Source organism: Dipodomys spectabilis, unplaced genomic scaffold, assembly GCF_019054845.1.
Source record: "Dipodomys spectabilis isolate Male_0828 unplaced genomic scaffold, ASM1905484v1 ptg000289l, whole genome shotgun sequence".
Taxonomy (NCBI): domain Eukaryota; kingdom Metazoa; phylum Chordata; class Mammalia; order Rodentia; family Heteromyidae; genus Dipodomys; species Dipodomys spectabilis.
In genome coordinates this window covers 946,029-959,895 of record NW_024870966.1, presented here as the reverse complement: position 1 = coordinate 959,895, position 13,867 = coordinate 946,029, and the positions used below count along the sequence as shown (strand labels likewise).

Here is a 13,867-nt window from a genome sequence, read left to right as displayed (position 1 = left end):
ATTATTCCAAGAGCGGAGGAACGGACCACCAGCAGTTAGTGGAGGGCGATCGACCCACTTATAATCTGCCACCCCCAGGCCTTCTGCGGGCCCCATGCCTGGCAAGGCGAAGGCCGGGGCAGTGAGGTGTCCCGAGACTCCGGGACACTGCGATCTGTGGGGGGCGGGTAAAAAAAATCAAGTCCCGAGAGACAACCCGGATCACAGCATCCTCTGTCCGGCTTTAGCGCCATCCTCAGGCACCGCCCAGCGCCTGCCCAGCTCCCCGTCGTCATAGTAACCTGCGTGCGCAGCCCAAACTCCCTTATCACGTGAGGCTGGGAGGGGCGGGGCAGGCACGCGTCGCTCCACCCCTCTCAGCATCTGGCCAGCGGAGGCGGGGCGAACCTCTGCCCTTAGGAGCAGAGGGCGGATCACAACTCCCGCCCCCTTTTCTCGGAGCCTCTCCGGGCGCTCCCTTCGTACCACGTGCTTCCCTGGCCGGGCCCCTCAGCACCCTTTTCAACCGCTTGCTGGGAACTGCCGTAAAGTGTCGTGACGTGACCTGCCGCTTTCCGGCCGTCTCTCAGAACGAGATCCCGGGAGCACCCTCCTCAGTCAGCTGTGTCTGTCGGACAGCCGGCCGGACAGGAGTCGGAAGCTCGGCGCGCCGCCGCCCTCCTCGCCGCGTCCGTCCCGGGCCTCGGCGATGTGAGCCCGAGGAGGCCGCGGTGCCCCCCTGGCCCGGGGGTTGAGGCGGTGAGCAGGTGCCTGCCCGTGAGGCGGGCGGGCGCCGGGAGCCGGCAGGATGGAGGAATGCATGGAAGAGGAGGAGGCGCTCACCTACGAGGCGATGATGGACGACCAGAACCACAACAACTGGGAGGCCGCGGTGGACGGCTTCCGGCCGCCCCCGGCGCCCCCCTTGTCGGCCTCGGTCGGGGCCCGGGAGCCCCCGGGGGGCCAGCTGCTGGCGGTGCCCGCGCTCTCGGTGGACAGGAAAGGCCCCAAGGAGGGGCCGCCGGGGCCTCCGCCGCCGCCGCCGCCACCGCCGCCGCCGCCGCCGCCGCTGCCGGAGACCAACGGGGTGATCATGATGCTGAAGAGCTGCGACGCGGCGGCCGCCGCCGTCAAGGCCGCCCCGGCCCCCGCCCCCAGCTCCGCCATCAACATCAACACCTCCACCTCCAAGTTCCGTGAGTCCCGCCGCCCCGGCCCCCTTCGCGGGCCCCTCCCCGCTCGGAGCTAGCCCCGCCGCCTTTGTTTTCAGGCCCGGGGCTCTCCCTTCGCTTCTCTCCCGCTCCTTCCCTCCCGCCGTCGCCGCTCCCGCTTCTCCCCGCCCCTCCCCTCCCCCTCGCTCGGTGTCGGCGGCCAGCGCCCGAGCGGCCCAGGCTTCTTGGGTTACCTGGCCCCGGGAAGCAGCCTGGTACGCACGCCGCCCCGAGCGCCTCCACCCGCCCGATCCTTATCGCCACTGGCTGTTTCTCAGCCCCAGGAAGTTCTTTTCTCGTCTGTCCCCCACTGAGTTCTCACTCGCCCAGGGTGAGGGGAAAATAAAGACTTGAGTTTCTCTACGGGAGAAACCGTTTGTGTTTTTACGTCTTTGTATGTTTGCAGCCAGAGGGGGAGGGGTGGGTGGGAAGGAATTTGGCGATTGGTGTTCCTGTGCCTTTTAGTCTAGTGAAACAAGTCAAGAATCGGAAAGTTGGCGTGTTCTTTTCACCTCCGTATACTTTTGCCTCCCGTAAGGGAAATGTGATTTGTTTCCTCGTGCAGCGGTAGCTGCGACAGCCTTTTTGTTTAAAGTCACTTTTCAGACAAGCGCGCTCAGCATGTGTCCAAACACGAGCCTGTTGCGTGTTGAACTTTTTTTTTGCTAGTGATCTGCCCCATTCAGTGGCAAGCTGAAAGATTTTAGGCCAAAAGGAATCCAAACAGTCCCCAGCCAGGATGTATATTTACTTCTATAGCTAGGGAGAAAAATGTGTTTTTGCTTTGCTCACTTTCTTGGTGTGGTGTAGCTGTGGTGTTTTTACAGGTTCTGGAAAATAAGGGATAGGGTGAGAATGAGCAAAATCTTGGTCCTAAAACTGGATAAATAATAACGAACAAATAACAAATAAAAATGGATAAGAAGACACTAGATATCTTTTTCACTTATTAGAGGGTTTTCTCCTGTTAATTCATTCCAAGTTTAAAATGGCATTAGTAAAGTAACTGGATATTTCACTTCTAGTCAATTTTACCATGTTGTACTGTTACTAGTCTGCTTAGATATGCCCAGATACAGATAACTAGTCACATCCTTACACGTGTGTGTGTGTGTGTGTGAAAATAGCACAGAACCTTATTTGCCTGTAAATACTGCTCTAGCTAAAGATGATGTGTAGGTGTGCTTGGTAAGATTTGTATATGCTTCCCCCCCCATTATCTGTTCCGGAGAATAGAATTTATATGGTGTGGTTTGGCATTGTATTTATATTATGTATTGAGGGTTACATTGTGAAACTAGACCTTGTAAAAAGTGGCAGGGTGATTTATCTAAGTGGGGAAGCACCTGGCTTTAGAGCTCAAGTTCCTTTGATGATTTCACAGATCAGTGCACAGAGCAGAAATCAGTGAAGTTGAGAACAAGGGGAAGATTTACCAAACCAAAAGATTGTTCCTTGCAAAGGTGAATAAGCTAGGTGGCTTTTTGATAAGATTGAACAAGAAAAAGAAAGATGCAGAGATATTAAAAATGAAAAATGGAAAACCTATCAGATTTAAACACTTTAAATTACTGTTTGGCAATGAATTTGGAAACTTACATGAAAGTATAATTATTAGGAAATAGTTAACAGTGAAAGTATCAGAAGAAAGTTTAAACTGACATTTAATAAATTGAAGTAGTGATGTAAGACCTTACCTTTCAAAAACTTTGGATCCAAATGTCCTTGTAAGTGAACTCCTCAAACTTAAATACCACATAATTTTCTTTACAAGTTCTGAAAAATAAGAAGAAAAAAAGCCAAGTCATTTTATGGGCTAGTAAAATCTTGGTTCTAACACTAGAGAAGACTATAGGTCTGTTTCACTGAGTAGCATAGAAATAAGTCCTGTACTAGCTCATCAGATCCATTCATGTATTTTTTTTTAAAAAACCCATGATTAATACGCTTTGTCCTAGGAATGTTAACATGCCTCAGCATCTGTATGTCAATATTATTTATCTTACTAATTGAATAAAGAAAGACAGTTGTTGACATAAAACCATTTGATTAGATCCAGTATCTATTTATGATGAAAACCTATCAGCAAGCTAAGAGTACAAGATAAAGTTATTACCAAAAACCCTCAGCAAATAATGACAGGATAAAATGTCTTGGTGAGCAGGCGCCAGCGGCTCATGCCTGTAATCCTAGCTATTCAGGAGCCTTGATCTGAGCGAGCATTGAAGTTCCAAGCTAGGCTGAGCAGAAAAGTTTATCTCCAATACACTAAAAAAAAGTTGAAGGGGTGGGCTTAAGTGATAGAGCACTAGCCTTAAACACAAAGAGATTCAGGGATAGAGCTCAGGCCCTGAATTCAAATTCCAGAGCTGGCAAAAAAAAAAAAAAATGTCATGGAGACATTTTAGATACAGTCACTCCCAAGGTGGTAACAAGATTAGGATGGCCTCTCTGTTACTGTTTAAACAAGTTCCTGGCTAACAGTGTAAGAGGGAAAAAGGTATAAAGACAGGAAGGGAAGAAATAATGCTAAAAATTTACAGACACATGGCTACTTAACCAAGAACCATTGAACCAAGAAAGAAACTCTTAAACTAGTATGAACAACGTAAAAAGTTTAACAACAGGGCTGGGAAGGTGGTTCAGTGGTAGAGCAGTTGCCTTGCATGCATGAGGCCCTGGGTTCGATTCCTCAGCACCACATAAGCAAAAAGAAAAAAAGCTAGAAGTGGCGCTGTGGCTCAAGTGGTAGAGTGCTAGCCTTGAGCTGAAGAGCTGAGGGACAGGGACCAGGCCCAGAGTTCAGGCCCCACAACCGGACCCCCCCCCAAAAAAAAAAAAAGTTTAACAACAGCATCAAATTTATTTTAACAAACTTAGTAACCTAAATCTAAAATTTATATGGTAGGTAGAATGACGTTTGTGAGTCTTAATTTGTTTTGGGAATGGCTTGCTTTATTAGAAGTTAACATTTCATGTCTGTGGTATTAATGGGTATGAATGGAAGTACAAAAAACAAAGTTAAGGGCAAATTAGAGCAGGGAATTACTTACATCTGTTTGGGAACTTAAAGGTGATTCTGATCCCTGAAAACATCATAGGTAGAGTGGCTTACAAATATGACACTATAAACAGAATAGACTGAATGAACTAAAGACTTAACTTTGAAACAAAACAAAGTTAGCAGAAAAGGTTAAAAGTTTTTTCCATAGAAGACTTTCCCCATCTCACCTCCCCCATACTGAGGCCTGAACTCAGAATTTTGTGCTCCTGCTTGTTTATTCACTCATTCATAGCTAGTGTTTGACCCCTTGAGCCACACCTCCACTTCCGATTTTTAACTGTTTGGAGATGAGAGTAGGTAGCCATGAGATACTGACACCCAGTGGGAATAACTTCTTAAAGAGAAAAGCTTTAATTATATAAAATTTGATTTATAAAAATTAAGAATTTCCATTCATCAAAACAGATTGAAGAATGAAGGAAGGTATTTTATAGTGTTTAAACTGACCAGGAATTTTATTATTATTTTTTAATGCTGGATCTGAGGCATGTTGCTGTCCCTGAGCTTTTTTGCTCAAGGCGAGCACTCTTACCACTTGTCTCACAGCTCTCTTCTTCTGGCTTTTGTGTGGTTAATTGGAGATAAGAGTCTTAAAAGACTTTGCTGCTTGGGCGGCCTTCAAACCACAATCCTCAGAATCTCAGCCTCCTGAATATCAGTAGGATTACAGGTGTGAGCCTCTGGTACCTGGCTTCACCAGAAACTTTTGGCTAGAATAGAGGCCTACACAACAACAATAAAGGGACAGCAGCTTTTTTAGAAAAATAGGCAAAAAATAGTTTACCACAAAACAGTAAATTTATAACTAGATGTTATTAATTAGAGTCGTATGGATTAAAACTATTGGAATGACTTTTTTTGTTCTTGCCTGGGGCTTGAACTCAGGGCCTGGGCACTGTCTCTAAGCTGCGTTTGCTCAAGGCTGCCACTCTACCACTTGAACCATAGCGCCACTTCCCGCTTTTTATGTTTATGTGATACTGAGAATCGAACCCAGGACTTCGTGCATGCTAGGCAAGCACTCTACCACTCAGCCACATTCTCAGCCCCTGGAATATCTTTTTGTGTTTAGATTGATAATAATTATTATTATTAGAAAGCTGATTAGTGCTAGTGTAGGTGAGAATATGTAGAGATAAGAATCATTTGTTGGTGGGAATTGCAGGGCAGTGGATTGGAGTGTTGTTGAAATGCTCAAAGTCTGTGGAGCAGATAATGAAATAGAGCTAGAGTGCTGCTGCGTCCTGAGCCAAGACAGTAAAGGTATGTTCTAAGGTAAAGAAGCTTTTTGGTAGTCTGCTTTTGAGGGAGAGAAAACTTGTTGGATCTTAGTAACCAGATATATTTTTCTATATCTGGAACAGCAGCTATAATCAGTCACCACAAATACAATTTACGAACATCCAGTCATTCTCTTAAGACCTATGGTCTCTTTTCTTTGAAGCCGGTAGCATTCTTTGTAATTCTAGCTAGAGTTGTGCTATTCATTGCACTGGGTTTGATATTTTGGTAGAGACTTTTAGGGGGACTTCACTTGGTTCTCCTAAGTTACAGCCATGCTTCCATTGGTCAGGGAACTACTTCCTTTGTGTTCAGGAAAGTGGTAAATATTAAGGTGGGATCTTGGATTTTCTGGACTCACTGTGAGAGCGATTGGGGATAAAGCACCATTTATCATGAGATCCCGAAGCCTGTTATCTGACTGGTTTCCCTCAGTGACATTCTGGTCTCTAATAGTATCAGTTTAAGAGCCAGTGTTGGGTAATGATAAAAAAAAATCTCATTTCCCACTTTCTCAAATGAGCTATCTAGAGCTGCATGTTTTATTGGACAAGGCTAATAGGAAGACTTTTTATTGGTGGTACTGAGGTTTTAACTTATGGTCTTGTGCTTGTGCACTAGCACCCAAAGCCATGTCCCCAGCCTTTTAAGTATGTTCCTGAAGCAGTTTTTGAACCCATCTTCTGTGTCCTGGCAATACTGTGTCTGAACAGACTCAATTTGGGTATTAGGTGGGGATTTGTGGCCTCTGGTATAAAAAGATTTTTTCATTCTTATTCTTCCCTGCTCCCATTATACAGGTCAAGTACTATGTTTAGTATCTTGCTAGTCTTTTTTTCTGAGGACATCATAACTAGCCACCACCAGAGATCTAAGCCCATCCTGATCATGGCCCGCTGCTGGCCCTCCTGTCTAATAGTCATGCTTACTTATATCTCACAATTGTCACTCTGGAAATTGAACTATCCCATTGAAGTCAGCCCCTTTTAATGGCAGTGTTACCTATCTTTAATGCAGAACCACACAGAACAACTGCCATAGCATTTTTTTTCTAGGGTAATAGTGCATCCCTTACCAAAAACTTCTTGCTTGGCAAAGGGCCTTCTTAGAGCACACAGTTTAAGGGCCTTCTCAGTGCACAGTTTAGGGTGTGTGTGTATGTATGTGTGTGTATACACAGGCATACGCATGCATGTATCTGTGCCTGTGGGTTGTTGGTTTAAGTATGCTAAACTCTTATCTTTTCTGCTGTCATAAATCTAGATTCATTCTTCTACATACTAAGGAGTCCCAACTTCCTCCTCTTTCTTTCCTCTTTAGCTCTTCCTCATCCATTTCCTTCTTTCTTTTATACTTCTTGTTTTCTTTCTTCTCCATATTTTAGGTGTACAGTGTGATAAGTTTTCATCATGTAACTGGTCTGAGGTCTGATTTTCCCATGTTTGCATGATAAAAGCCTAGCCTTGTACTGTTACTTTTGGGTGTTGATAGAGCTAGGGGTACTCCTGGGTCAGAAACAAAGGAATGAATTACTTTATAGCACAACAAACAATGTAAGAGTCACTATAGTTAAAAAAGTGAACTATGAAGCTTGAGGGGAAGCCAAGAGGGGAAAATGAGGGAGAAGGAAGGAGTGACATTGACTAAGAAGCATTGTACTCATAACCTGACTTACGGAATTGTAACCCCTTTGTATAACTATGTGATAATGACAGTAAAAAAATCACCATAGTTTTGTAAGTTCCTGTTCCTCTCAAATCCTACAAGAGAAGGCATGCTGTGGTAAGATGGATGTTTACTTAGTGGTGTGTGTTGCAGGTGAAGGATGGTGAGTTGGAGAATCTGCTACCTTTTTTTTTTTTTTGGCCAGTTGTGAGGTTTGAACTCTGGACCTGAGTGCTGTCCCTGAGCTCTTCAGCTCAAGGCTAGCACTCTACCACTTGAGCCACAGCACCACTTCAGGTTTTCTGATAGTTTATTGGAGTTAAGAGTTTCACAGACTTTACTGCTTGGGCTGATTTTGAACTGCTGTCCTCAGATCTCAGTCTCCTGAGTAGCTAGGATTACAGGCATTAGCCACGAGTACCTGGCTAAGGGAATCTGCTACTTTTATAGACTATAATAAGCCATTCTGCTCTTTCTTAATAATGTCTTCTGAAGAGCAGATGTTTTGAATTTTGATATAATTAGTTTTTTCTTTTTTTTCAGATAGGAAACTGAATATTTAAATTGGAAATGAAATCAAATCAATGATTTTTTTTATTGTGAAAATAATGTATAGAGGGGTTACAATTACATGGGCAAGATAATGAGTACATTTCTTATCAAGCATTCTTGCCTCCTCCTTTGTTTCCCTTTCCCATCCCTTCTCATCTCCTATCCACCCCCCACAATCAGTTTTGTCTTATGCTTTTTGTATTCTAAGAATACAGAGATTTTTGTCTGTATTTTGATTTGAATTCTGTGTTGCTACTTGTGCACAGTGTTGAGCTAAGATTGGTAGTTCCTTTTTCTGTGTAGATGTCCAGCTGTGCCAGCACTGTGTGTTGAAAGACTTCCGTCCTTACTGAAGTCTTTTGGAAACTTGGTAAGAAAATAACTAACCATATGGATTTAAATTCTGTTCCATAAATCCCTTACTTTGTATATCATATTTAGAATTGTTGTTTGTTGATGGTCTGTTTTATTATGATGGAATGTCTAGTCTTTACCCTGAAGACTACTTTCCAGGATTTTCAGGATTATTATCTGTGTGATATTTCTTTTCAGATTAGGGTGCATTTCTTTTTGTGTGTATGCTGGTCCTGGGACTTGAACTCAAGATCTTGGCCCTGTCGCTGAGCATTTTTGCTCAAGGCTAGTGCTCTACTACTTGAGACACAGTTCTATTTTTTGGTAGTTAATTGGAGATAAGACTCTCTCGGACTTTGCTGCCTGGGCTGGCTTTGAACAGTGATCCTCATCTCTCAGCCTCCTGAGTAGCTAGGATTACAACTGTGAGCACTGGTGCTCATTAGGACACATCTTGGAGACAGCATATAATTAGAGCCAGTCTGGCAACTTCTGCCTATTATTGGGGTTTGATCTCAAGGCCTCATACTGCTAGGCAAGTGTTCTACCACTTTAGCCATGTCCTCAGCCGTTTTTGCTTTGGCTATTTTGAGAGAGGGACTTTTTTCCTTGGACCAGCCTCTTAATGCTTCCTGTGTAGTTAGGTGCCACCACACTCAATTTTTTTGTTAATTTAGGAGAAGGGAATATCATGAACTTTTTGCCTAAGCTGGTTTTTTGTTTTTTGTTTTGGTCTGGTTGTGGGGCCTGAACTCTGGGCCTGGGCCCTGTCCCTCAACTCTTCAGCTCAAGGCTAGCGCTCTACCACTTGAGCTACAGCGCCACTTCCGGCTTTTTTCTTTTTCTTTTTTGCTTATGTGGTGCTGAGGAATCGAACCCAGGGCCTCAGGCATGCAAGGCAAGCGCTCTACCACTGAGCCATCTTCCCAGCCTCCTAAGCTGGTTTTGAGTTCTGCCTCTGGACTAGATGGCTTAGGTATGGCACTACTAATTTTTTTTGCCTTTTTTTTTTGCTAGGACTAGAGTGAATTAGCTAAGGGTCTTGAACTCACTCAGCTTGCTTATATTCAGCTGGTGCTTTACTACTTGAACAAAGCCTTCAGCCCAGGCTTTTTGGTGGTTGTTTTGGAGTTGAAGTCTTTTACCTTTGGCTGGCTTTGACCTATGATTTTTTGGATCTAAGCATCCTGGGTAGCTAGATTATAGTTGTGAGCCACCAGTGTGCCTAGCTTAATTTCTGCCTTTTAATAGTCATATTGAGACCTTTCATATTTAATGTATTTTTTTTAGTTAATCAGTTTTGCCATTTATTTTTCCCTTCAATTATTATTTATAATTTTATTGTGTGTCAGATTTGACTTATTAGCATGTTCTCTTGCCCTTTGGCAGTTATTCTAGAATTTGCACTATAAAACTTTGAACAGTCTGCTTTCAAATAGTGTAAAAAAGTGTAATAGCTACATGCTTCCTTTCGTTCTGTCCTTTGTGCTGTTTTTGCCACACATAGGTCTCATATACTTTACTTCTGTTTGGGCATAACTTTCAATATACACGTTTTTATTTATTTTTGTTGGTTGTGGGCTAGAACTCAGGGCCTAGGTGCTGTCCCTGAGCTTTTTTTCTTAAGGCTAGCGTTCTCCCATTTTTTAGCCACAGTTATACTTCTGGTGTTTTGGATGGCTAATTGGAGCATCTCATGGACTTTACTGCCCTCCTGGCTTCAAACCAGGATCCTCAGATTTAGCCTCCTGAGTAGCTAGGATTACAGGTATGAGCTACCAGCCCCTGGCCAATGTCATTTATTAATCTTGCTTTAAACAGCTCTTTATCTTTTTCCATGTGAAGTGACATTCATGGAACAGAAAAATTAACCATTTTAGAATGAATACTTCAGTGACATTTAGTACATTCAGTATTGTACAATTAGTCTACCTCATTCCAGAACATTTTTATTATCCCATAAGCATTTGTGCCCATTAGGCATTTATTCTCCATTCCTTTCTCCTTCAGTTCCTAGAATCATCCAGTCTGCTTTGTGTCTATGGGCTTACCCATTTTTTTTTTTTTATAAGAATGGATCAAAAGATAAGAAATTTAAGGTTGAGCATGGTGACTCATAATCCTAACTACTCTGGAGGTAGAGGTAGGGAGGATCACAATTCAAGGCTACCCTGGGCAAAAAAGTTAGCAATCAATCAGAAAGCCCAGTGTGGTGGCCTGTACCTGTGATTCCAGCTACTCAGTAGGCAAAAGCTAGGAGAATCATGGTCTGAGGCCACGCTGGGAAAAACCCTAAAAATAACTAAAATAAAAAAAGGTTTGGGTATGGTGTATATAATAGAATGCCTACATGGCATCTGTGATAATAAAAAACTGTAGATAGGCACCAGTGGCTTACACCTGTAATCTTAACTACTCACGAGGCTGAGATCTGAGGATCATAGTTTGAAGTCCACACTTCAGCCTTGACTTGCCTGTTTTACTCTTCCCATTGGAGCTGGGGTGATGGATGGCATATGCCACAGTATCCAGTTTCTGTTGAGTTGTGTCTCCTGGACTTTTCTGCCAAGAGGGCTGGAACTGTGATCCCCCTGATCTCAGCCTCCTACGTAGTGGGGGTGACAGGCACATGCCACTGCACTCAGCTAACACTAATTGAGAGATGGGTCTTGTATGAATGTCTGGGCTGGCCTAGAACTGCTATCCTTCCATTCTCAGCCTTCCAGGTAGCCAAGCTTACAGACTTGAGCTCCCATGCCCAGCAAAGAGGGATTTAATAATGGGAATTAGATGTCTTATAAATCTTTGGAAAAATTGGAAGGCTGGAGGATAGTAAGGATTTGTCTCTATAATTGTGTTCCAGAGATCAAGCAGGGTGTTGTTCTGTTTCCACTTCCACACTGCTGCCATTTCCCTCCTTCCCCCCTTCCTTGAGATTAATGACTTGGCAACAGAACTTGGAGTTCTCTACAGAACTACCAGCAACAATAATGGGTCCTTTACTTCAGTTTGGCCTTCCAAATCTCAGATGCCTTTCCTTATTGGAACATAATTTACAAAGTATAAGTTTTGCTCAACTTTCCATTCACCATTAGCCTTGTATGAAAATAACCTCCAAATTTTAGGAGCTTATATAGCAGCAAGGGTTAAGTTAGTGGCTGTGGCTCTTTATATGCCATCTCTTTGTGAAGATCAGGAAGCTCTTTGGATTCTGAAAGAGATGAAAAATACACATTGACTTTTTAAAGTTTCTGCTCAGATGAGCAGATCAGTGCATCAAAATTTCACATCTGCTCATACTCCAAGAGTACTAAGTAGGATAGTTTTCTGAATGTGGTAAAGAGGGCGTGCAGCACTGTGGCAATGAGAATAAAATAACAATGAATGAATGAATGAATGATGGTAATAAACCACAACTTGAGGAGACCTAGTATCCCAGTGTATTTTTTATTAATTAATAAAAAATTTTTAGTATTAATTTTTTTTCATCCCAGATTAAAAAAACTTCACAGTATTTTAAGTTGAACTAAATAAAATCCTGTTTTTAACATTGATGCAAAAATTTGTTAAAAATTGACTTTTGCATTGACTAAAGTTAACTGATTTTGTAAGACCTGAATTGTCCTTCAGTTAACCAAGGCCTACTTGCCGTTTTGCAGATGGGCTGACTCTTCCAGGTGGATCCCTTAATGTAAGATACCTACTGTGATGCTTCTGTGATGGTGGTCTTCCAGCTTTGTTGGGAGCTGTGCTGCAGCACACACTCCTCCAGTACTCATCCATGGGCCTAACCTCAGGCCCTTACTGGAACTCTTACTTTGCCTCTTTTTTAAAAAAAAAATTAATTTACTTTATTGACATTATAGTGGTGATGTACAGAGGGATTACAACTACATGAGTTAGGTAATGAGTACATTTCCTTTCCTATAGGATCTTCTGTTTTCTCACTGTCTCCCAGTCCCTTTCTCCCATCTACACTTGAGATGTTCAGTTCACTTTCATTAATGTCTAATGAGCTCCACTGCTGCCCTTTTCCCCTTGCATTCTGTGCCCTCCCCCCACCTACCCGAAGATACACATGTGGACATACCATATATAAGGTAAAGAAGACAGAATCATCAAAAAAGTTGTTTCCATATGTTGGAGTTTTTTTCAGTATGTATATCACTTTATATAAATATGAAGAGGCATTTAGGCATTGTACCTTTGTGTTTCTCTCCTAAGAATATTCTCTTAGTCTCACTGTGAGTATCTAGAATCCTGTATAATTTGTCATATTCCAGTACACGTTAGATCTAACTTCCACATATCAGAGAATGTGTGCTATTTGTCTCTCTGTGCTTGGCTTACCTCACTTAACACGATTTGTTCTAGTTCCAACCATTTCCCTGAAAATGGCAACATTTTATTCTTTCTAATGGCTGTGTAACATTCATATGTATAGGTACCACCTTTTTTGGATCCACTCATCTGTCGTGGGGCATCACACTATTGTGAATAATGTGGCAGCAAACATGGATGTGCAGGTGTCCTTATCATATCCTGGTTCATGATGCTAAGGGTAGATCCCTAGGAGTGGTATGGCTGGGTTGTAGGGAAGGTCTATGTTTAGGTTTTGAGGAACTTCCAGAATGCTGTCTAGAATGGTTGTACTAGTTTACAGGTAATGCTGTTTTTTGTTATACCTCTTTAGTAGAGTTTCTGGCCTGGCATTGTGATACTACCTACATGTTTTTTTTTTTTTTCCTAGGATGGCTTTGCCTATTCTAGGTCTTTTGTTATTCCAAGTGAGTTTTTGGATTGTTTTCTCTAACTCAGTAAAGACCATCATTGAGATTTTGATGTGGATTACTTTGAATTTGTATGTCATTTTTGGCAGTATGGCCATTTTCACAGTATTGATTCTACCTATCTATGAACATGGAAGGTCTTTCCATTTCCGATGTCCTCTTTGATTTCTGTCTTCAGATTTTTATAGTTTTTGCTAAAAGATCTTTTGAATCTTTGGTTAATTCCTAGGATTTTTTGTTTTTGAGACTATTGCAAATGGAGTTGTTTTCATGATTTCCCTTTCTGCTTGTATATTGTAGGCACACAGAAAGGCTACTGATTTTTGTGGGTTAATTTTTTATCCTACTTTGCCATAGATGATCAGTTCTAGGAGCTTGTGGATAGAGTTTATTAGGTCTTTTAGGTATAAAATTATGTCATCTGTAAATAGGGATAGTTTGATTTCTTCTTTCTCTATGTGAATCCCTTTTATGTCTTTTTCTCTGGATTGGAATTCTAGAACTATATTGAAGAAGAGTGGAGAGAGTGGACATCCTTACCTTGTTCCTAATTTTAGGGGAAATGATTCCCCCATTCAGTATGATATTGGCTGTTGGTCGGTCATATATAGCCTTTATTATTTTAAGGAAGGTTCCTTCTGTTTCTAGCTTCTCCAAAGCTTTTAACATGAATGGATGTTGTATTTTGTTGAAGGCTTTTTTTTGCAATTATTGAAAGGTAGTACTTGTAGTACTTGTCTTTGGCTCTATTGATGTGGTGAATTACATTTATTGATTTTCGTATGTTAAACCATTCTTAAATCTGTGGTATGAGGCCTACTTGGTCATAATATCTGATTTTTTTTTTTTAAATTTGTTTCTGGATTCATTGGCTAGTATTTTATTGAAGAGTTTGAAAATTGTCCTCAGAGAAATTTGACTCTAATTCTCTTTTCTTGTTTCTATTTCAGTGAAAGGCTTGAAAAGTATTG

The 13,867-nt window shown here is 42.2% G+C and overlaps 1 protein-coding gene across 1 annotated transcript in view; it reads left to right on the top strand.

Moving 5' to 3' along the window:
* The first annotated feature begins 548 nt into the window (after positions 1–548).
* Cacul1 (CDK2 associated cullin domain 1) overlaps positions 549–13,867 on the top strand; it is a 71,699-nt gene continuing 58,380 nt past the window's right edge. Inside the window, exon 1 of the mRNA XM_042701347.1 lies at positions 549–1,175. Within this exon, the coding sequence (XP_042557281.1) occupies positions 788–1,175 (388 nt within the window). The 5' untranslated portion in view covers positions 549–787. The remainder of the gene's footprint in view (positions 1,176–13,867) is intronic.